This window comes from Telmatherina bonti, assembly GCF_933228915.1.
Source record: "Telmatherina bonti genome assembly, chromosome: 24".
NCBI lineage: Eukaryota > Metazoa > Chordata > Actinopteri > Atheriniformes > Telmatherinidae > Telmatherina > Telmatherina bonti.
In genome coordinates, this window is record NC_136633.1 from 12,913,507 (window position 1) to 12,937,549 (window position 24,043).

General features: G+C 40.3%; 2 protein-coding genes across 2 annotated transcripts in view; one reads left to right on the plus strand and one right to left on the minus strand.

Annotated features, from left to right (window-relative positions):
* The first annotated feature begins 4,907 nt into the window (after positions 1-4,907).
* Positions 4,908-8,848, plus strand: orc4 (origin recognition complex, subunit 4). Its single transcript, XM_079263932.1, has 14 exons — positions 4,908-4,951; positions 5,564-5,638; positions 5,752-5,828; positions 6,264-6,354; positions 6,439-6,514; positions 6,602-6,687; positions 6,772-6,820; positions 6,916-7,067; positions 7,518-7,691; positions 7,779-7,865; positions 7,946-8,054; positions 8,143-8,238; positions 8,317-8,384; positions 8,463-8,848. The coding sequence occupies exons 2-14, from the start codon at positions 5,582-5,584 to the stop codon at positions 8,643-8,645; spliced, it is 1,305 nt and encodes a 434-aa protein (XP_079120058.1). The 5' UTR covers positions 4,908-4,951; positions 5,564-5,581; the 3' UTR covers positions 8,646-8,848.
* A 5,458-nt stretch (positions 8,849-14,306) lies between these two features.
* LOC306774060 (activin receptor type-2A-like) overlaps positions 14,307-24,043 on the minus strand; it is a 49,061-nt gene continuing 39,324 nt past the window's right edge. Inside the window, exons 5-11 of the mRNA XM_079264043.1 lie at positions 20,626-20,769; positions 20,391-20,534; positions 18,493-18,638; positions 18,269-18,383; positions 18,044-18,182; positions 17,833-17,963; positions 14,307-15,197 (exon numbers count right to left, since the gene is read on the minus strand). Of these exons, the coding sequence (XP_079120169.1) occupies positions 15,003-15,197; positions 17,833-17,963; positions 18,044-18,182; positions 18,269-18,383; positions 18,493-18,638; positions 20,391-20,534; positions 20,626-20,769 (1,014 nt within the window). The 3' untranslated portion in view covers positions 14,307-15,002. The remainder of the gene's footprint in view (positions 15,198-17,832; positions 17,964-18,043; positions 18,183-18,268; positions 18,384-18,492; positions 18,639-20,390; positions 20,535-20,625; positions 20,770-24,043) is intronic.

Consider the following 24,043-nt stretch of genomic DNA (forward strand, 5'->3'; position numbering starts at 1 on the left):
AATGGGCAAAAAAAAGAGTATTTATGATGACAATGTTGCTGCCAAATGTGTATGATGAAAATTTAAACATGTTTGTTTAGATTGTCACATTTCATATATGGGGGCTAGCTACCTGAGAAATTAAAGGTTTAGGTGATAGTTGTGGGGTTATACTACATTTACTTCTTGTAAAAAAAAAAATAGATTCTTTCCTTTTGGTTCCTTGTTACTGCTTCCACATGTTGAAAACGTTTCATACTAACATTATATTTGTTAACATGCAGACTTAAAGGATAGGAGTACCTTCGGGAGAAGGACACCTCATCAGTCGTTTTTGAACTGTAAAAATGGATTGCATATGACATTTGTCTTCTGTGGTGCTGAAATGGTGGAAAGTCACTGTTTTTACTAAATAAATTAACATATGAGGTAAAAGGATGGAGGCAGGGATAAAAAAAAAAAAAAATTTAAAAAAAAAGAATTAAAAACAGTGATAAATATATCATGTAGGCTAACATTCAGAAAGCACTACTGGGCAGTTCAGGGCATATTTATAATCATAATGCCCTTAACTACTTTTAAGCATCTCTCAGGATTTACCATTGCATGCAGAGCTGCACATTTCACTGATGTTTTAAGTGCAAAGCAGGACCTGTCATGTTAAAGAGTAGGTGCCACTGCTGCACAAAGCATCTGCTGTTAGGTATGTGTAACTGTGGTTATTATAAGGGACACAGACTGCAACACAGAAAAGGACGAATCCCCTGATTTATACCTGGTTCACACCATATAGATCAGATCCTGCATTTCACATAATAGCATTCACATTTAGCTGTAACCCAGTGGAGCTGGCTAAGGCAAGCGTTAAGGGTAATTTAGCCACAACTATCCTGCAGCAGCCTTCAAAGTTGACAGCTATACCACTTGGCTTGATGACAAGACTTTACCCCCGGCGCTTGAGAGCATAACCAGCGCTGCTGAACGCCACCAAAACAACCATATGTGCTTAAACGTAAGATAATAGCCATTTAGCTTGGTGAAGATTAGCCAAGCTACCCATCAACTGAGCCAAATGTTGCTTAAATATTGTTTTAATGGCGTTTGTTGTTTTTAGTGTGAAGCAGGGCGAAATATACAGATTAAGCCTCCGTGTTGAAAAAGCACCGCTCAACAAGCCGCATCAGTCTTGTCTGACTGCTTTTTGATGCATTGGATCCAGCATCTGAATTAGCTTGGGGTTAGCATACGGCTAGCTACAGCTAGCCTGCTAGCCACAGCTAGCCTGCTAGCTTGTTGTAATGAAAATGAATTAGACGATCAGCTCGGCTACGCTAATCACCTTTAGGCAATTAATCAATAAGTCGTAACCTGGGTTGTACGAGTTGAAGACCCGCAGCCCAGATTTCGACTACAAATTGTCGAAGTAAAAACCACCTAGGGCCGCGTTAGGTTTCGAGCCAATGGGGCCAGGCAAGGCCAGGGCCAGGCCGAGTTAGCACGGGTTAGCTTAGCATGCCAGCTAACAGCCGTGCAAACCCGTTGCGTTTGCAGAGCAGCGAAGAAGAAGAGGAGACGCTTTTCAGGCACTATCGTTTCTGTCTGCGTCAAATCAAACCGCAAACTGCTCATTCCCACTCGGACAATTCAGTCAGTACGTACCTGTGCTGAAAGTGCAAAACAGATTAGGAACAGAGCGTTTCTAAGTGAAATAAAAATAGGAATAAGAAGCCTACCCATTAGTTCTCTGCCTCTGCTGGTTCTCCTACACTGGAATATTGGAAATGATGGAGAACCGCAGTGCGCATGCGCGGCGGCATCAGCCAGCAGATGGGAGAGGTGATGCACGTTTCCTCCAGAGCGCACATACGTGAGCTTTGCATGGCAAAAAGTTATGAGTAAAACCGTTACATGAGCGAAGAACAGCTGGATATGTGGGTGGGATGACTCACAGATCTGCAATAAGGTGGCACCGAGGTGTTAAACAATACCACAGTGGTCAAAACTGAACAATAATTGAGAAAACACAGCAACAAAAATATGGAAAACATTAAGACACAGCAGAAGAACATGAAAAAAGAAAAGAATCAAAAGCTTTTCACAAATTCACAAAAAAAAAATAAAATTTAATAATATATTTTTATGACTCACACAGATCTGTAATAAGGTAGCATCGAGTTGTTAAACAATACAACAGTGGTCAAAACTGAACAATAATTGAGAAAATACAGCAAAAAAAAAAAAAATCTGGAAAACAATAAGACAACATAAGAACATGAAAAAAAGAATAAAAAGCTTTTCACAAATTCACAACAACGACAAACAAAATAACATTTAATAAAATACTTTTATGACTCACAGACCTGCAATAAGGTGGCCGAGATGTTTAACGATACCACAGTGGTCAAAACTGAACAATATCTGAGAAAACACAGCAACAAAAATATGGAAAACATTAAGACACAGCATAAGCACATGAAAAAGAGAAAAGAATAAAGAGCTTTTCACAAAAAGAAATTAATAAAATAATTTCATAACATAAAATGTGATATGATTTTGTCATGCTTGTTGTATTTTTAAGATGTTTTTATTTTATTTACCTATTTTCCTGAAATCATATTTAATGTTCTCTCTGAAGTTTGTGCGTTTACAAATATTGTGTTTTTGCTGCTCAGAGATTTGTACTGTAGTCATCACTGGTGGTTTTTACAGTCAGGTCTGGGGGTCTCTGCAGGACCCCTGAAGTATCTTTATCCATTCTTATCTATTTTTCTTTGGCATTCTCTTTTTCTGTTATATTGTAAAGTAAAGACCGTGTCATTTTATTAACCATTACAGTAAGTCACAATATATTGTCTTGACCGAGGAAGAAGGTTATAAAAGCTGAAAATATGCATAAAATTAATAAGGTCACAGAAGTCACATATCACCAAAACATTCTTGTTGTTAACAACATGTATAAAAACAAATAGTACCACTTGTGAAATAAAAGATGCCCGAACAAGGTAATTAAAATTAATAAATGTCAAAAACAAGAAATTTGGTCACATGATGAAGATGCAGCTGTGAAGGTCAAACCTGAGGAGGTGTTAAATGAGTGCATGGCTGCAGCAAATGGAGAGTTTCATGTGTTTTTAAGGACAAACAGAGGACACCAAATGTGACCGGAGGGTAATATTTTACTGTTATATGACATCACAAATGTGAGCCCAAACTCGAAGAAGATTTGTGATTTAGCTGGTTGTTTATTGTGCTTTTTTTTTTTTCATTGGTCAAGAGAAACGTGCAGGAAGTGTTTGATGTATCTTCGAGGACCCTCTATTCATTGTGAAATAGACAAAAAAATGATCTTGTTAAGTAAAATATATAAACCTGTTTATCAAAAATGAGCAGTGAATATTCCATTAATTGTAGATTAAAAAAGCTTTTAAAAATATATCATGTTTAACTACATTTTTTAACAGTGATCAATAAATACTATTTATTTGACTTAGTTTTGTTGTAGCAAAATAAATAAGCGAGTTGTATAAAAATAAGTAACATAATACTATTGTGTATTTAACGCTTCCTTGGTGTAGGTTTTGCTGACAAGTAAAGCTCAGGCTTATTTTTCAGAACAAAATTGATGTTAAACTGACTACAATGCTGATTGGTGCTAGCTTTTCAGTATTACAAGGTTAGCTGTGATAATGATTATAATATAATAGCAATGCCATGACTACTATTGCTAATAATAATGATAATGACGGTGCATATTATTGTTGATCAATTATGTTGTTGATTATTCAATTCAGCTTTATTTGTATAGCGCCACTTCACAACAATGTTGTCACAGGGCACTTTACATACACAAATCAACATTCACATCATTTCAAGCTAATTCATACATATCCTATAATAGAAACCCACTGATTGCATCGAGTCATGACTTTGATCCAATCCCCCATCCTGAGCATGCACACGACGACAGTGGGAAGGAAAAAACTCCCCTTTAACAGGAAGAAAACCTCCAGCAGAACCCGGCTCAGGGAGGGCAGCCATCTGCCTCGACTGGTTGGGGTGGAGAGGACAGGAAAGACAGAACAACATGTACAACTGCACTTAATCAGGAAGACCTGCGGAAAAAAGGAGAAATAAGTCAGAGACGGCAATATTGTCATATATTTATACATTAATACATTAGAGAAATAAATCAAGGTACATCTCAGTTCATCAGGTAACGTCCCCATTGCAACATAAGTAATGGGATGGCTAGACTACCCATAACTAGAGCATAACCTGGATAGTTGGGTCCCGTACATGCAGGCTCCAACTCAGGAGATGCTCATATCCTAACTATAAGAATCATGAAAAAGGAAGGTTTTCAGCTCGATCTTAAAGGTGTGGAGGGAGTCTACCTCCCGAACCCACAGTGGGAGCTGGTTCCATAAGAGAGGATCCTGACAACTAAAGGCCCTTCCTCCCATAGCACTCTTTGAGACTCTGGGAACCACAAGTAAACCTGCAAGAACGATTATGTAATGATAATAATAATAATAATAATAATAATAATAATAATAATAATAATAATAATAATAATAATAATAATAATGATGATATTAAAACATATAACTATGTAACTATGGCGCTATAACACACTCTGCCAGCAGGGGGCAGACTCGAGCACAAAAGAACAAGACGTGTATGATAAAGTTACTTCCTTTGCCTCTAGGCGGCGACATTTCCACATTTGTTTCTTGAATGACTTTTACTAACTTGTATACGACATAAACTGGGTGTAGTTTAACAGAGAACAGTTAAAACATGCTGTTTTGTTGCTAATTAAGTATGTTTAATGACAGTATCACTGACGCTAGTATCTTCCGTTACACGCCACAGCCAATCAGAGTGAAGCTACAACCTAAGCAGGAAGTCGTCATCAAAAGCGGAGCAGCATTCCCGCGAAGATTGAGAGGCTGTCCTGCTGTTTATAAAGGTATGTTTGTCTATTTTTGCACCTTTATACATCTTTATTAAATATATTTCTTTAACTGGGTTGTCAAAGTCAGTCTACTAACAAAAACACAGCATGTTGCCAAGTCGCAGCCCGCTGCTTCACGTGCTGCTGTATGTAGCATGTACAGAAAAACTACGCCAAACACCAGTCTTAAATTAGGAGATATTAGTAAATTCTTCTTTTTGGCTGATATATTTAACATTGTAATATGAAATAAGACGATTTATAAAGCTTAAGAGTCGTTTTTAAATTCGGCATCCACAAAAACAACAAATAAGTTTTGCTATATTGTAAAATGTTTGGTTTAATTGTGAAGCAGATTTATCACAGTCCTAGTTTGCTCATTTCTAGTTAAATCTCTATTTAAATAAAGGCTATTTTAGGCATTAACTCTACGCCGAATGGGAGATATTTTTAGCCCTAAAATATTATTTCTAAAATAATAACTTTTACCAGTCCGTTTGTTCCCTGTATATGCTAATGTACTGTGATGAAAGCTTCAACCACAGTTAAGTCAATTAATAATTTATAATTAATGATTTATGTACCTGTACTACACTAATGTCCTGTCTCTATTTAACCTGTTTGCAGGTTTAGTTTTACATCATCATGAGTAAAAGGAAAATTAAAGATGTTCATCTGCCCACAGGGGAGTGCATCAATCAGGTTTGTTACTATTTTGTCCTTTATTATTATTTCTGTGCTGGTGCTGAGATGACAAGCTATTTTTTGTGTTTTTTAAAAAAAAATTATTTCTATTAATTAATTTTCAACTAAAGGTTCATCAGATTTTAAGGGAGCGGTTTTGCCATCAAAGCTTTCCTAACAAGCCAGAGGGAGTGGAAGCTCAACACAAGTAGGAGCATTTTTCATTATCGTTTTTTTTTTTTTTTTTTTTTTTGGTCATAGAAATTAGTTTAATTTAAGTTTAAAACATTTGTTAGTTTACAAAACAAAACACTCATTTAGCATGTTTTTAACCTGGACAGATCAGCTGTAATATTCCTGGCAGTGTTGCAGCTACAGATTTATCTAAAGTGCGATCTGTGGTAAAGACAGATCTGCAGCTTGGTGTGCTTCAGTGACCCACTTTAGTCTTACCTGGCTGCCATCCTGTCCCAGTTTGCAGACTGGAAGAGCTCCCAGCTGACTCGTGCATGGCACAGGTGCTGCTTCTTGAAGCAGATTGTGAAATCCACCTGCAACACTGATGCCGTAATGAATATGTTCTCATTACATGGAGTTGCTGCATTTAAAAGGAAGTAAACTCTTTAAAACTTTGTATCTCCAGACACCTGGTGGAGCTGCTGAAGCGGACGGTCTTCCACGGGGAGAGTAACTCGGTGCTGATCATTGGTCCCAGAGGGGCAGGAAAAACTATGGTGGGTGTCTAAGAGAATAAAGCAGGATTGTGTGTAATTAAAAAGACAATAGATTGATGAGTTAACTGTGTGTGTGTGTTATAGCTACTGAAGTGTGTGTTAAAGGAGCTACTAGAAGAAAAAGAAGTGCAGAAGAATCTTTTACAAGTTCATCTAAATGGTAACTTTTGACTGTGTCCAAGATTACAGCCTACGTTATTCATAAAATATAAATATTTTACCATGTTTTTTTTCCTGTTTGCTGCAGGTTTACTACAGACTGATGACAGAATAGCACTAAAAGAAATAACCAGACAACTCCAGTTGGAAAATGTTGTCGGTGACAAAGTGTTTGTGAGTATTCAATTTTATTAAGAGGTTTTTCCAAAGAGTGAGGAGAAAAAAATGCAGCCAAAATATATTTTTGTGTCATTTTAGGGAAGTTTTGCAGAGAATTTGGCTTTCCTGCTGGATGCGTTAAAAAAAGGTGAGAAAATGATTAATCATACAAGATTTGGCTCAAAGTTCAGCTTCTTTTAAGAAGGTGATTTCAAACTCGATGCTCCTTCTGGTGTGGTGAAGGTGATCGCAGCAGCAGCCGCCCAGTGTTGTTTGTCCTGGATGAGTTCGACCTTTTCGCCCACCATAAGAACCAGACTCTGCTCTACAACCTGTTTGATGTCTCCCAGTCTGCCCAGGCACCCATTGCTGTGGTCGGCATAACCTGCAGACTGGTGGGTCCCAAAAAACCATTATGCTTATTTAATTAAAGGATATATTAATTTTAGTTAAAATTTTTATTTGATACTTTTTTATTTTCACATTTTGTATTGTTTTTATACATTTGTGTTTGAAGTTACTTTACTGTTAATTTTATTTTAAACTTCATTTCATACTTTATTTCTATATTTTTATTTTTATATATTTGTGTTTTAAGTTAATTTAATTTTAATTATTTTAAATTTAAACTTAAATTTAAAAGATTTATTTCAAGTGAATTTAATTTTTTTTAAAATATTAATTTCAAGTTTAATTTAAACTTTTTTTTTTTTTTAATATATATATTTAATACTTTTTATGTACCATTAAGTTTTAATTAAATTTAAAATGTAATTATTTTAAGATAACATTTCATGTTTTTATTTCAAGCTATTTAAAAAAAATTTTTTTTTGCTTCCATTTAGGATGTTCTTGAGCTTTTGGAAAAGCGCGTGAAGTCCCGGTTTTCCCACCGTCAAATCCATCTTCTGAGCAGCCTGACGTTCACTCAGTACGTGGAGCGGGTGATGGCTCAGCTCAGCCTGCCAGACCATTTCCCAGACAGCAAATTTGCTCAGGAATGGAACGCTGGGATACAGGTGAAACAATGCTGCTGCTCAAATATAAAAAAACAAAAAACCTTTTCAGTAAGTTCTTACATTTAAAGTCCTTCTTTCTACCTTTAGAGTCTCTGCGAGGACAAATCGGTTGAGGACGTTTTGCAAAGACACTTTAATTCCAGTAAAGACTTTCGTTCTTTGCACACGCTGCTGGTGAGATAAACACACACACGTTATGACCGTGCACTTCTGCAGCATTTAAATAACAAACACTGCTGAATGTACGTCTATAGATGTTGTGTCTGAGCCGCGTTTCTGTTGCCAAACCCGCCATCAAAGCAGCCGAACTGCTGGAAGCCAGTCGTCTCTGTGTCGTCGATGCCAAGGCCAACATGCTCCACGGTGGGACCCAAGAGACAGAAACGTCTTTGTGGGAACTTGGAAACCTTTACACAAGCCATATCTGTGTTTTTCTGCTTCTCTCCTGTAGGTCTGTCAATCCTGGAGCTGTGCTTGATCATCGCCATGAAACACCTCAACGACGTCTACGAAGGAGAGCCGTTTAACCTCCAGATGGTTCATAACGGTACGACCTCATGTTTATATATGCAAGTCAAATAAAAGATTCAGACTCAGCTGGTTGTTCTGGAAATCTTGTGTTCAGAGTTTAAGAAGTTCCTGCAGAGGAAGTCGAACTCCATGTACAACTTTGAGCAGCCTGTTGTCATGAAGGTGAGAGCAAACGGGACAAAACGCCAACAATGTTCCAGAAACCAGCCCCGTCATTTCTTGCATTATATCACCCTACAGGCCTTCGAACACCTCCAGCAGCTGGAGCTGATCCGGCCGGTCGACAGCTCATCGGCCAAAACTCAGAGGGAGTACCAGCTCATGAGACTCATGCTGGATCACAGTCAGATCATGGAGGCGCTCCAGAAGTACCCACAGTGTCCCACTGATGTCAAACAGTGGGCCATGTCAGCGTTTGCATAGCTGTAGACGAAGCAACGGTCACATGGTGAGACATCTCCTGTCAACCAGAATTAAAGCTTCAATTCTTCCTGAGTGTTTAGTTCATACATGTAATGTAGGTTTTAATTCCTTCTATAAAACCAAGGTGGGAATCTGATGTTCAGCTCAGGTATCTTCAGGTCAGGTATTCCCTGCTGAGTGCTGCCACCTAGTGGTGGATCTCTGCCTCTACATTCTGCCTGCACAGCAGCAGAAACTCTTAAATCCTTGTGTTGAACATCATTTTCCTGCACAGCACGTGCAGTTTACATAAACTGTGAGCAGGTCTGTCAGTGCAAAGCCGGCAGGAGATTTCTATGGTTTATGATCATTAGTATCTGAGGGTTTTGCAATACTGTGCAAATGCCTATTAAACAAGGGTTTAAATTGAGTATACATTAAAATGAGTTGATAACTTCTATGTAGCAAGAATTTTTACGGCATGTAAAATTGTGCAGATTTTTTGTAAACATACAATTAAAATGTTTTTAGTTGCTTTTTCGAACAGTGGGTTGTGTTCGGACTCATTTTTGCACGTAGGAAGTTTCTAAGGGCCCCTTGACTTGATGTACAAACTATGTAAGAAAATCGTTAAACCTTCATTAAAAATACTTTTTTTCAAATGTTGTAATAAAATATAGCAGTAATATAAACTGATAAACCATTTATTTTAAAATAACCTAGTTAGATGTATGCACTGATTTAACCCTTTATTGGCCACTCAATGAAATATCTATAAATTAGAAATTTTAACCTAAAATTGTCCTGGTACGAACCAAGACCTCCATTCTGTTATATTAACAAAAAAAAAAAATAGTTTCATACTTAATATGAAAGGAAACGAAGTGATAAAAAATGGTAACTTGCCCCATAAAGGGTTAAACACAGCCCTAGATCTTTATTATTCCCACGAAAAGCTTTTTTTTTTTTTTTTTTTTTTTAAATCAGCTTGAAGCAAAAATAAAAACCTAAAATTTGCAATCAAATGGTGGGGTCCATGCTATTGTCTCTCATAGGGCCTTAAATTCCTGGCAGCACCGCTGCTGGAACTGAACGGTTTTCTTTGGCTGTGTGTGTTCAGGACTTCATATCTAGCTGAAATGACCACCTTCATTTCACTTCCTGGGCAGTGGCACCAGATTGCTGGTATGCTCATCCTTTCATCCACCAGTTAAAGTTTACTAGAACATCACACTGCGAACCAGCCCACACCATGATGCTCCCACCCCCCAGACTCCCCTGCTGCTGGTGGTTTTTGTGTCAGTCTTGATCTCGTCTGATCAGACTACAGCCTCCCAGTATATTACAGGCTTTTACAGCGAGGTTTAACCTGCATTTTCTTGAGTTCAACCAGAGTTCATTCTTCAAACAGGTACAGCTGCAAACCATTCAAGGTCTTTTAGAAGTGCTCTAAATGTGTAAATTCTTCACACACATCCTGTTAGCAAGGAGCTGTGGTCACATTATAGCTGAGGCAACATTCAGAGGTCTTTCTATGACATCAGTGTGTTTTACAAAAAGATTGCAAAGGTCTTAAGAGATCTTTTCTTTGACTGATCATGACGTAAGAGACTTTTTTTTTGGTCATGGATTGGCGCTAAACCTGCTGAATTTACCCCCCATTCCATTTTATTATTCATAACTTAATTTCTGATTATATTTGTTCATTGTATGGCTGGATGACTTCGATTTCATGTCAGTTGTCCCATTAACGATATATTCTCTGTAAAAAAGTAAAATAATTTTAGCCACTGTGTAAACGCACATAATAATACAAATGTACAATAATTAGCTGTGAGTACACCAACAAAAATATCTGCTTGGATAGTCTGTTAAAAAAAAAAAAAAAAAAAGTCCTTTAAAAAAACTTTTACCTTCAAGACAAAAACAACAAACATCCACAATCTAAAAACACATTTATTTACATGACGTGGATCACTTCAGCTGATAAAAACCACGGTTGGCCAACGTTAGCAGATAGCCACAGCGCTGATTGGGCATCGGCCGTCTCCTCCACCATGATGCATTCAGGGTCTTTTCTCTGCGCTGCTGATTTTCCTGCATTTCATACACTTGCCTGTTTGACATCAGACCTCAGTTTCCATTTCCACTTCTTTCATTTATTCAGTAGCATGAAATTTATAGTCCGGGGCGAGTCTCTTCCAGCTTTGAAAAGCCCTGCGAGCATCATAGTCATTGGAGGTTGCAGAGCTCAGATCAGCGCTGCTGTTTGAAAGCCTTGAGAACTGTGGGGTCAAAAACTCTTGTAGTGTTCATTACTTTCTGATTTTAAGTGTAGAAGTTTCATGCCTGGCGACCAGACTCGTCAGTCCCCGCAGCACGATCGCTGCAGTTCAATGTTTCCTCTAAAACTCTTACCAAGAGAGGGGAAAAAGGAGGCTGAGATGCTGGAGTAAAATACCAGTAGTGTATGATTGTACCATTACAAAGGGAGGGGGGTATTGCAACTGCTCTTTGACAGCAACCGTTGGGGGACCTTGTGGAATGCCTCAGGTTGAACGTTCAATACTTATAGTGCTTCTCTGAATGCTTTTAAAAAGAGCCTCTTGCTTTCAGCTTCCACAAAGCTCAAGCGGGATTATTTGTCACATTTGTTGGGGAGATTTTCTTTAGGGGGGGGGGGGCTTTCATGCAGCTAGGCCACACCCAGCCCAGCTGCTGATGAACGTAGAGGAAACACTGAAGTTCAACACGTACTTATAAAGATTCAGCTCAGAGTATATAGTCAATACAGGTATTTATGTCTGTACAGATCCTAGACTGCTTAAAATAGTATGGAGGAGGGAGGGAGGGAGGGGTTGGGGGAAGGGGCAACAAGACACAAATGTTTCACTGGTAGTTTATATGCACAGCAATGTGAGGTGCTGGGCTGGAGGAAGTCGTGGCAGAAAAACGTAAAAGCCTGCAGCCAGAGCGAACCCATCCATGCATCGGGAAGGGAAGGAAACTTTTTGGTGCAGTGAAAGACGAGATTGTCCGTGATCATTAAAACGAAGAGATTAAACACACACGGGAAGTTTGTTTAAGATGAACCGAAATGCTTCTTGCAGATTGAGGAGCTGTTGTTTTGTGCTGTGCATTGACTTGCTTGCCAATAGATGCATGAATGAGTCGCCACACGTGCGGCTTTTAGCATTTTGCTACAGGACAGGGCACAATCACACAACACCAGCCGAACGCGAAGCCCTCTAACGTTACACGGGGCCGGGGGCTTAATCCATCGAAGTACACACACTTATATATGGATTCAGGAGTCTGTAGAACATTCATTCTCGGTTGTTTTGTCCATAGACTTAATAGAAAGAAGCATGTTACAGTTTATATCTTTTTTTTCAATTAATGAAAGTGTTTCCTGAATTATTACCCCCCCCACCCCCCACCCCGACCCCAAACCCCAACCCACAACAACAACCATAAACATTTTTCTTAGTTGCACCTGATCTCTTATCCCCAAAACCTCAGGCCAGTAAATTAAAAAATAAATACAACATACCAATATGCAAGGTCACGTAGTTAAAAAGGAAGAAAAAAATATAAAGAAAAGCAAAAATTAAAATGCTACAAGTTATTTGCGTGTGTGTGTTTGCATGTATTGAGAGTCACTCCTGCAGCTGATCCTGCCGAAGTGTTGGGTAGGTTTGCAGCACTGGTTGCATATAACTCGCTTGAACTTAGAAAAGCATAGTACTGAATCCCTGAACGGTGTTTGTCGGCCAGGGTTGGTTTCCTGCACGCAGCTTAAACTCAACCCCGAATCTCTCTCATGCTGGCATTTTCTGTCAATATTTTCCTTTTTCCTGACAGACGATCAACTCGGTGGCTGAAATACTGTTTAACTTTGCATCACAAACAAGAATAATACTGATGTCTCCAAACATTTTGCTGTCAACTGAGAGGATGGATGGGGGTGAAAACGAGAAAGCTTCTTTAAAACCGTCTTTTGCTGCAATCTATTCAACTTTCTGAGCACAGAAACACTCGTTACTGGTGGAAAATGGCTCGAATATTTTGGTGCATTTTGGCCACAGTTTCTACCCCAATAGAAATCCCTGCAAGTGAGGTAGTACTTGTTGAAGGGCTGCTGGGGAGGTTTGCTGAGCTGATGATCCCTGACTGTTCAAAGCCTCATGACGACCTTAAGAGGATGGCGGGAAAAAAAAAGGAAGCAACAGCTTGCAAATATTGTTCTGGTGCTACAGAGAGTAAAATAAGATGATGGCTTCAACTTCCTTCAGGTTAGCTGAGTTGTTGCAAAAGCATGTGCGTAAATAATGTCTGAAACTCACTCTGAGGATCCTTCAGGGTTTTTATGTTTTCATGGGGAAAGCTTCCTGTTGGTCATAAAGGATTCATCAGGACACAAAGAAGTTTTCTCATCTTTCAGCCTTGATTTTAAACTGCGACCAGGGAAACCAACCCTGAGCTTGAGGAGAGACCGCACTTCTGCCGGCACCAGTGTTAAAATGTCCCTCAGAGGAAACAAAGACCCCCTTCCTCCCACCCAAAGAAAACACGTCACAGCAGTGACAGATACATCCATTTTGCCTGACATCTACAAGAGGAACTAACATGGATAAAGTAGAAATGGCACCAGGATGAAGGAGCTCATCGAACTGCCGTGTTTGGTTAGTATCGGCGCGACAAATAGAAAACTGCACCTTCATGGCAGGTTTTAGAGGCCGAAACGACAAAAAAAAAACAAAACATGAGATGATTATCCATCGAGGTTTGATGGTGATGAAGGTACAGAGAATTGTTAAGAAGGGATGAGCTCGGTCTAAAGGACAAATTGGATCAAAGCCGACCAGATTAGCTGCGGTTTGCAGTTTAAACACCTACAGCTGCTTATGTGTGAGGATGAGGAAGAGACGAAGGGTGTGGTGAGTAGCAAAGATTCCTGAGGTGTATCAAAAAGAGATCAGACGCTCTTAATGGTACGAAAAAAACCAAAGAAAATGTGCAATCAAATGAAAAACAAGCTGGCTCATCTAAGTTACAGAAAGGGCAGGAAACACTTCAAATCCGAAACCTCCGATAAAATCAGATCATTAGAAAAAAAAAAAAACGGGGCGACTTGTTCCACCAATCTGCTTTTTTCCTTTTTGTTTTTGTTTCCTCTTAATGAATTACACAACATGAAAGTGACTTTCAAAGTAGCAACAACTGTGATGACCTGACATCTCGGTTCATTCAGTTCTCACAAGCAAAAAGAAGCTTGTCAGCAGTCGTCACGGCAAACCCCCCAAAAATAACCTCTAAAACGACAACTTCGTCTTTATGTGGCTGTTTTTATCCCGCTGTCGATAAATAAAAAACTTTAAACCAAAGTGGAGCTAAAGTACATGACAAAGGGAGGAAAACCGTGTGTGTCGATCCACCGCTGACTATGTTTACCCATGAGCCGACATCGGCTCGCCTGATGAACGGTTGAGGTTGTGAGCTGTGACCGAGCAGGGAGAGGAACTAATTTTAACCATGTCCATCTGAACTGAGGTATACCTGGTTGAAGGAGGTTTATGGTTTTTTTTTTTTTTTTTTATACCGTCGTAATGCTTGAAAATGGACCCACCCCCCCTCCCTTTTCCAACCCCTCCCTCCCAAACCTTTAAAATAAGCTTGATTACGAAGTTGTCAGGGTCCATGATACACTATGTACAGCAGCATTACACTATAAACATTCAGAAGCTGTTGCTTATTGGCAGAACGATAGTCGTCTCTTCAAAAGAACGCACACAAGAAAACAGCAAATGTATCGAGAGCCGGATGCTCGTCTTTTTTTTTTCTCTCCTTGTTTTGTTGGTTTTCTTAAACACTAAAATGCGGCGAGAGTTCGTTTCTCTGCAGGATCGTCTCTGCATAGGAATCCGTGCAGAGCAGGTTGCCCTCCTATGTGTGTGTGTGTGTGTGTGTGTGTGTGTGTGTGTGTGTGTATGTGTATAAAAATAATACATGATACAAGTGTTTGTTGAGTGTCGTCGTCCCGTGACACAGCATCCCGAATTGTCCGCTGGGGGGGTGGATGAGTGAGTCTCAGCTTGCGGGAAAATGTTCAAATCCTCAGGCACACGTATCAAAAACATGAGGTGAATGTCGATCGATGTGGTGAGGTGGGCGCAGGGTGTTTCCTGAACGCGAATAGCGGCCCGCACTTAAAGGAACCAAGAACAAAAAAACGAAACAAAAAAAAACCAAAAGAACAAAACAAAAAAGAAAAAGTCTAAACTAGAAGAACCCCCCTGAGCCAACCGACCAGGGTTGGCTGTTCATCTCCTCTTGTCGATTTCCAGAAGCTCGTCTGGTTGTTGGCTGATTGGCTGATCATAAGCTGGACTCCTTGGGGGGAAGGTCCACGTTTGTCACCATGGTGACGACGGTGACTATCTCCTCTGGGCCGATGATGGGTGCTTGGCGCTGCATTTGGCCGATGCGCTCCTCGACGCAGCCGGCGGACAGGCGGGCCTCGGCCTCGTGGTCCCAGCAGTCCTCGATGGTTTCACAGAGCATGGTCAGACCCTGGAGGACAAAGAAGAGCCAATCATTCAGTTTGAACATCTCCTGCAGACACTCACTGAGCTCATTTCCTAAAAAAAAATGGGAAGACATAAACTTCCACCTTTAATTTGTTTGTTTGATGGAACCGATCGGAACAGGCACACGGGTAAGTTTCCGAGATGTGATGGCCTTATGCGTGCTTTGTGGTCATGGTGTCTTTATGTGAGCTGTTGCAGGAATTGCTGTCATTGGCTAATTGGCTGACAGCATTTATCCAGATTTGGAGCACCTAGAGCCCGAGAGCTTAGGACATATAAGCCCCAGTATTCACCAGCTTTATCTCTGCTCTCCTCTACCTCCTTTGTTTCTTTTTAGTTTGGTCAACAACAACGCAGCCACTCGCCATGCTCACTAATATTTCCAGTACTGGTTTTACTTCTCATCCATAACCTATGGTTTATATTTGGTTTCAAATAATTTTGTGCTTTTAATTGGCTTTTGGCCTCTGTCCTCTTTTTTTGTAAGGGCCCACAAGGCAAGTTGTGGCTGTTTTTACCATTTTGAACAGCTTCACTCCATTTTGAACTATACATGTTTTTGCAATGCAGAACATGCTCAACAAAGCTGGAAAAGAGGCAAAGAAAGAACGTGTCGTGGAAATTTTACGTTCTGACTTAGATCTTTATATATTTCATATATGGGCAGGTCTGAAGAGGTCACAATGAACTCAAGCTTGGTCCGCTTATCCTCCTTAAAAGGCATAGATAATGTGTAGCGACTGAGATGTCTGCATTCAGACATCTGGCATCTGATTAGCTAGGACACTCTTCCTTTGAGGAGTTTTACAGCTAGGTCAGATGCCATGGTGTCATTAGGGAGATTATAAGTTAGTGGTCAGGTTGGCCTCATATTATTCTGTTCTTTCTTATTTTCTGTTCAATAAACTTCGTAATCTTTTTCACTTCAGAACCAGACTCCTCGTCATTTTTGATTTTGGAGGATTTAACCACAAATTAGCTGGTGAACACTGAAAAACAGGTTCACCCAGTCTATACAGGCGGTCCTTGATTTGCAAACAAGTTCTGTTCCTATCACTGTGGCATAGCCTGAAATTCTGCACAAGTCAGATTTTTATCTTTAAATACCCCATATTGCCCCCTTGATCACTAAATGATTATCTAAATACATGTATTATACATCATTTTAATAGAAAAACAGTAGAGGCAATTAAAATACGCACTAGGTGTCGGCTCAGCCTCCTAGTCACACGTTGTAAGATAGATATTAACTGATATTAACCCTCGTAACTTCAAAACTTGCTTAATTTGTTTTAAATTTACATATATTTAATGAGCGTCATAAAGTCAAACGATGTAAGTCGAGAACCGCGTAACCCAAGGACCGCCTGTATACTGTATGCTTTGTGGACATGGAGAAAGCGCTCCGCTGTGTGGAGAGTGCTATGGGAATTGTGATTTGGAGTTGATTGGGAGCTGGATTTTGTTCATAATTTCAGGTAAGTAGGGCATCTGGTCAGGAGGCCTCCTGGACATCTCTCTGATGAGGTTCAGGTGAAGACCAGGACCTGCAGCTGCTTAAAGCTTGTTCCATACTCCACGAGAAGCAAGAACTGAGTTCTTGTTTTCGAGGCTGCAAGAACAAGAAAAAAACGCCTTGTTCGGCAGGTCCATACATACTCCACGAGAAGCACGTCTGCAGCGGGGAGGGATCACTGCTGGGGGGGGGCGATGTCTGCTTTATATGTGCGAACCAACCCGGTTGTTACCTCCGCCGAGGTGGTTGTTTTCCCCGGCGTCTTTTTGCTCAAGATAACTTAAAAGGTTTTTACAGATTTTTATAAATATTTCAAGAGTTGTTGCAAATGTAAAAATGAAAAACTGATTCAATTCTGGTGATGATCCGGATCACCGTTTGGATCCAGGAATTTTTTAAAAGGATTCTTTAAATATTGTGTTTTTCTAGTTTCATATTTAACGAGCAACTTTATCCGCAGCAGGGCTGGGTCCGAGTGTTTTAATGCCACATGTAAAAATGTTCGTACTTTCTCACCACCTCGATCAGCTGTTTTATCAAAACAATCCGTTTTGCCGGCAACAGCAAACACACGGAAGCAGCAACTCCGCTTCATGCTTTCTCCATGTTAACCACGCCCACCTCAAATGTCCGACCAATCACACGATACTTCTCGCAGCCCCGGAAGAAAAAGTTCTGCCAGCCCGGTGTGTCAAGAACTTTCCTCAAACACGTCCGCGAGAACAAAATGACGTCATTTTCTTCTCGGAGCCTCGAGAACAAGAAAAAAAGTTCTTGCTTCTCGTTGAGTTTGTAACAAGCTTAAAGCTGCTGCCCTACGACCAGACCTTGAATAAGCAGTAGAAGCTGGATGATGGATAGATACTGTTTGGAAAATAAAGATTCTGATTAAGAAAGTTTTTGCCACATTTTACAAAACTTTCCAGTGTTTTATGTGGCACAATTGTAGTCATGATAAATTATCGTTTCTCTGCATTTCAATGTTGAATATTTTCCTCAAGATGATGTTTCCACTGCGACAGCAAACATGAAACAAGCTGAACACACCACTGCTATTAAAAAAAAAAGAAAAAATAAGAAAAAGTGTCTTTTCATCGCTCACCGTGTGTTTCTGCCAACACTCCCGCAAGCAGGGTCGCAGCTTCTTATGCACAACCACCTCCTGCATGTCCTCCAGAGACGGGTGCTGACCCACCTCCTCCTCAAAGGGGAGCATGTACTCGTCTACAGGCCCTGCAAACAACCACGCAAACCCAACCTGAATTAACATGTAAAACATGGGAGGAGATTTTATTTTAAAGCATCAAACTCACCATCAGCTGCAGTGCACCGTGACGCGAGCTCCCAGAGAACAAGGCCGAAGGCGTACATATCGATACGAAGGAAGGAGTCGCGCTGAAAGTTGATAGCGCCCTCCAGTACTTCAGGAGCCATGTAGCGTCGGGTTCCCACCTGCAGGATTCATTCAGTCAGCACAGACTAAATAAAACTTTAAAAACAAACAAACATCCACACTCCCTAAACGCTGGAAAGCATACCTGTCCATGTGTGTCCCCTGCTGATTTTCCAGCCTCAAACTTCAATGCAAGGCCAAAGTCTGCTATGCAGGCTGTCAGGTTATTCTTAAGGAGCACATTCTTACTCTTAATATCCCTGAAATGCAAAAACATGAAGAGGAGAGAAGAAATACTTCAGAACAGATCTAACTAAAAGAAGAACATTGTTGTGCTAAAAGCTGGTGCAGACTTTATACACAGTGTACCTGTGGGCGATGGAGGGCTTGTGTCCATCCTTGTGTCCCGGGATGTCCTCGTGCAGGTAGGCCAGGCCCCGGGCTGCTGACTGAGCGATGTGGCAAACTTCATTCCAGGACACCACGTTGGCCTTCAGGTAGTCAGTCAGAGATCCCTGAGGAAGAAAAGAGTGAGCGTCCTGACTTTAGATTATTGATGATAATAGAGAACATCCAGTGGGTGAGTTCACTCCAACAGTAATAGTAAAAGGTCCTGAATATCTGAAGAGAGATGGGTGATTTGTAATGACTCCGACGTCCACATAAGATGCAACGTTTCCATGGTAACGGCAACCCTCCTGATGGATTGAAATGTTTGGGTGGGTCAGACTCCATAATACAAAAAAAAAAAAAAAAAAAACATTATCAAAGTTGTGCTTTATTGCAATCTGTTAACACAGGAAAAAAAAAGGCAGAATATTTATCTCCCGGGTGATAAAAGAGATTTACTACCTGGAGCTTTTTTTTTTTTTTTTAAAAAAGTTAAAACATTTCCCAACTTCCTGCACAGTTTTGGCTTTTCTGTGAAGAATGGGGCTCCGATAAACTGAATTCATTTATCTACCTGTAGTGCTCTTTGATCACTTTTTTATCAGTGTTTTTTATCAGTTTAATTTGCAGAGATTCATCTTCTGCCACATCTAGGAGCCAAATAAATCTAAATGCTGCATGCCGTTCAGCCTCATAAATAATGCATGTCAGTGTAACACAAGGTCACTTCTGCAGAGGCAAAAAGACAGATGCAGGTAAAAGGAAAGACCACTAGAGGGCAGGAAGCTCCAAGAGATGAAGAGAAATCCCATCGATTCAGCTGTTCTGCTTTTGGATTAAAGTGTCTGCTTATAACCCCCAACCTTTATCTGCTTTTGCTTTTTTCCAGTTGACAATCAGTCAATATCCCTTTGAAAGTTAATATTCACACTGTATAGACATAAAATTATAACTCGGGGAGTTTTGGAGGGCCTTTAAAGCAAGTCTCTGCACGCTGCTGCTGCTGAATGCATAAAGCTTCTCAGATATATCAAACACAAGGACATAAATCATTTCCAAAGACGACACTGAACTCTGATATCGCTGCTTCAGACAGCAGAGCTGCAAGTGTCCAATGTTTTGACACCTGAAACCGCAGCTTTAAAATCCTGAATTTATAATATGAGGTTGCACGACCCTTCCTCAAAAACTTGCTTCTTTAATGTTATTTCTTCCTGAGCGCCTGAACAAATCAGAGTGGCACTCGTAATCCCTCCTGGGTTAAGTGGCTTTTCCAAGAGCTGGATTGCTGCCTCGCCTCCACACCCCACATCCTTCAATTCCTCAACCTTTATTCACATAAGAGAGGCTTCTTAAGCACGTAGATTCACGTTTTGGGGTCTGGAGGGGAAATTTAGGTAAGCGAGGCGTGCGACAACCACTCTCAAATGACCCTCAAAACACAGAGGCACTTAAAGCCCTGAATGCTGCAAAGACTGCGGCTCAGCGAAGCACGATGGGCACAACAGAGATGAAGCCAACTTTCAAACACGAGGAAATCTTTAAGACGAAAATAAAGCAACACGGCGAAGTATGGATCATTTCTCAAGACTTTCGAACAGAATCAATACGATGCAGAGGTGTTATCTACATTCCCCCCCCTTTTCTTCTTTGTTTACAAGTTTTGCACTGGATGCCTTGGAGGTTTAAGATCAAGAAAATGTAATGAAGAGAGATAGTATTGTCACAAACAAGCTGGTATCTTGCAGAGAATCAGACATTTTGTTTACAAACACGGGGAAACATGCCGGAAGCCGATTTGTTATGAGATTTTTATACTTCATGCAGGTTTTTCTTCTTACGACTAAAGGAATAACCTCAGCTGTTACTCTACGTACCTTGTCATGGTAGGCGGTGATGAGCCACAGCTCCAGGTTGAGGTTGTTGTTCCTCTTCTCCACGCCGATGAAGTGGAGGATGTTTTCGTGTTTCATGCCGCTCACGGTGTAGATCTCATACTCGTTCTGCCAAGACAGCTTGTCCTACACACAGGCGCAGAGATGCAGAAGTTATGAAGATCATTGATAGACGGATAATTTAGAGTTAAAATCCGACTGGATGCGACTCTGAAACCTGGATTGGGAAGATCTTCACGGCCACGTATTCGTGCAGCAGCTGGGCCTTCCACACGCAGCCAAAGCGACCCCTGGCTTTCACCTCAATCAGCTGCAGCGGTTTGTGGCCCATCACCGGGGACGGGGGTGAAGGTCCGGGATCCTGAAGAGAAAGGAAAGACAAAAACAGAGGGGAAGTGTGATCATCTTTATTCCTCCGAAGCATTAAAAGCTCACACTGAAGGTGACCAGGCTTCTGGCTCAGAGACAACATTCCTGAGGATCTCAGGCCAGCAGAATCACCATCATCTTCACATCTTAAGACTCATATTTATAGACCTGCTTTTATGTGATCATGCTGTCCTCTTACTGTTTTGCCAACACCTGTTTTTAGCCTCTCTTTGTCTTCAACTGTGGCGCCTTGCTGCTTCCCCCCCCCCCCCCATATTAGGAGGTGCTAACCGTCACCATGGATGTGAAGACTTCTTGGCTGTGAAAACACAACGGACCCAGTAGTATTTTGGATCACTACGTTTTAAATTAAATTAAAGCCCTTCGGGGCTGCATTTGCTGGAGTTCGCAGGAGCAAGGCTGGGACAGGAAGGTTGCCAGCTGGAATCCAATGAGCAGCTGAGCAAAGCTTGAAGACTGACAATCTGGACTCTGGATATAAAGCGCGGATAAACTACTGATGTTAAGGCTTAATTACAGTTTATACTAAGCTCTGAGAATATGAATTTATTTTGTATTTTAGCCCAAACTTCACCTTTATTTCTATACTTTACTAATGTAGTTAAGGGATTTCATTATAAAAGGTTTCTGGTTTTGTGAGATTGTTGTGCCGTGTCGCGTATATTTTCTATAATCCATCGATGTTTAGGTCTGTTAAGGTTGGACGGAGGGAGCAATGCATAATCTCTTCAGTTGATGGGGTCGTTTTTGGATTTTCAGAGCGATTAGGATCGTAATGTAGCAGAGGCAATCATCTTTTCATCTTCATCTTCCTCTTTTTTTTTTTTTTTTTTTTTTTAACTTTTTCACTTTGATGCCGCTTGCATAACTTGCTGGTATTTAAAAAAAATCTATTCTTCCCTCTTCTTTCCATTAAAATATTCCCTTTGCCGCTGGCTATGACACAGACTAATTTCCTAAATGTGTTGGACTACAATAAACTTAATTCAGAAGTAGAAATTTAAAACCAGATTTTTTTAAATTGCAGACTAATTTTGCAGCCTCCAAAAGCCAAATTGACATTCAATCATTTAATGACAATGCATCAAAGATATTTGTCAGGTTAAAGACCCATTACGTAACTTTGTGACCTTAAAACTCTGGGACTTGTTCATTGACACAGTGACATCTATCGTGTATTTCTGGAGCTGCGTCCCGAAGCTGAGAAACTGCACTATACAACTTTATTTATCCAGGACGCTACATGACGTTACGGTAGAGTTTCACTTTACACTAGAAAACGCATCGGCTGTTTTCGACACGCAACGTTGCTGATTCATATTAAAAGAGAGAATGAGACAAAACAAGAGTTATTGTAATTGTAAGATTGTCTTCTGCTGACTGGAGAAAGCCATTAGGTCAGGTCGGAAGCAAGATGGAGGCTGAATAATCGTGATAGGGGGTGCATGACGGAGTAAATACCAAAGGTTCTGTAGTGTCTCTAAATGTTGGTAACCCAATGAGAGAAACACACCGAACTGCCTTTAGCTACTCTGTAATTAACCAGGCTTAATTCAGGAGAAAAGCAAATCTGAGGCTGCAAAACTAAAATGTGACTTAGATGTGTTCCCATTGACTGATTTGAAGAGAATAGACTATTTCCAAACCAGAAATTATCCTCAGTTTGGGGGAAAAAAACAAAAACAAAAGGAAAAGAAGAAAATGGAAAATGTTCTTTAATCTCAATGAATATCTGGGATGTTATATTTGGAAATCTGCTTTTTATTGGGGTAATTAAATATTTTAAAAAAAAAAAAAAAACTGATGGAAAGTTGCGTCATTTTAATGGTTACCAGATGAGCAAAGTTTTGTTTGATTCCCACCTAGGGGCAGTGGTTGCAGAGTGAAGGATTTTGGCTCATCAACCACCACAGATGGATTTGTGTGCAGTCTTTGAAAGAAAGTATTTCCCTCAGAAATACTGCTACATGTCGGTAACAGGCTAGGAGTAGTTTTCCTAATCACAAAGAACTGCAGTGGGAATCTACAAGAGAAAAGTAAAGAAATGAACGAATGATTCCTCCAGGAAAATGTTTTTATCTCAATAAAAGAGATGCTAATAGTTGGCAAGAGGCTTAAAGAGGCTAACAATGAGGACAGTGCTGCAACAAGCGGCTCATTCCTCAGATTGTTTCACATATTTCAGAGTCCGCTTGAGAGGCAGAACAACAGCAGAACACGTAGGAGGGGAGAAAAGAAAGACAAGGAAAACAAGAAAATTACATTATCTAGTTTCAGCATTACAACGATCCAACGAGACCAGCTACCATGGGGTCTGAGCACAGTTTCAGAGACGTTTATTTGCTAAATTCCTGCCACTGGATCTTGTGGTGAGTATGTAAAATAGCTTTTCTTCTGCCGACTCTTTAGTGAAGCTCACATCTGTGCTGATGTGGCAGAACTTCACCATTTAGTGGTTTTTAATGGCTTAAAAACCACTAAGGTCTGAGACAACGGAGGCTAAATGGTTAAGAAACTGAGACTTACGTTTGATGCATAGTACAAGGACGAGCAACGTGGAAACAGAGTTTGTCAGAGAAGTGAAACATGACATGTTTTTTCCAAATTACATGATTGACATAAGTGCTTGTTTTTTCCTTGATTAATACAGTAATTAGAGCTGCTCGATTATGACAAAAATTATAGTCTCGATTATTTTGACTGAAATTGAGCAATTAACGCAATTATCCAGTATTTTTAAACAACAGTGTGCGTCGTGGTGTTCTAGACTCCGTGTCGTGCATTATAACCGTCTAATGGACGGTTCCGAGTTCTTTAATCCGCTTTTACCGCTTATATAGGAACTATTTTATGTTGGCCTCGATGTACGATTTATGCCAAATAACCGCTGTCAGGCTACAGCGCGTTTCTCTCGTTCACCTTTTAAAAAACAGCTGATTAACGCGTTGCTATGGTAACGCTCCGTAATGGTTTAACTTTAGTGTTTAACTCGCCAAACTATGAATACGAAAATAATGCAGCCAGTTCTCACTGACAATGGTATAAACTATGTTTAGGTGAACTTCCACAACCTACTGCAGTTATTCTATATTGACCTGCAGCCGGAGCCGACTGAGACTGGCCGCCTGGGAGTGCTTTAGGACGGGAGAGGCTCCCGCTGCTCCTTCCTTACAGTAACTGCAGAACAATATGTGCCTTCAAGTCAGTCGTCAGAACACCAGAAAAGTCTCGTATAACTCCAGTAA

Coding starts and splice junctions, on each gene's coding strand:
- orc4 (XM_079263932.1), top strand. CDS start 5,582: ATGAGTAAAAGGAAAATTAAAGATGTTCATCTGCCCACAGGGGAGTGC. Junction 5,639..5,751: donor CAGGGGAGTGCATCAATCAG/GTTTGTTACTAT, acceptor TTTCAACTAAAG/GTTCATCAGATTTTAAGGGA. Junction 6,355..6,438: donor GAGGGGCAGGAAAAACTATG/GTGGGTGTCTAA, acceptor TGTGTGTTATAG/CTACTGAAGTGTGTGTTAAA.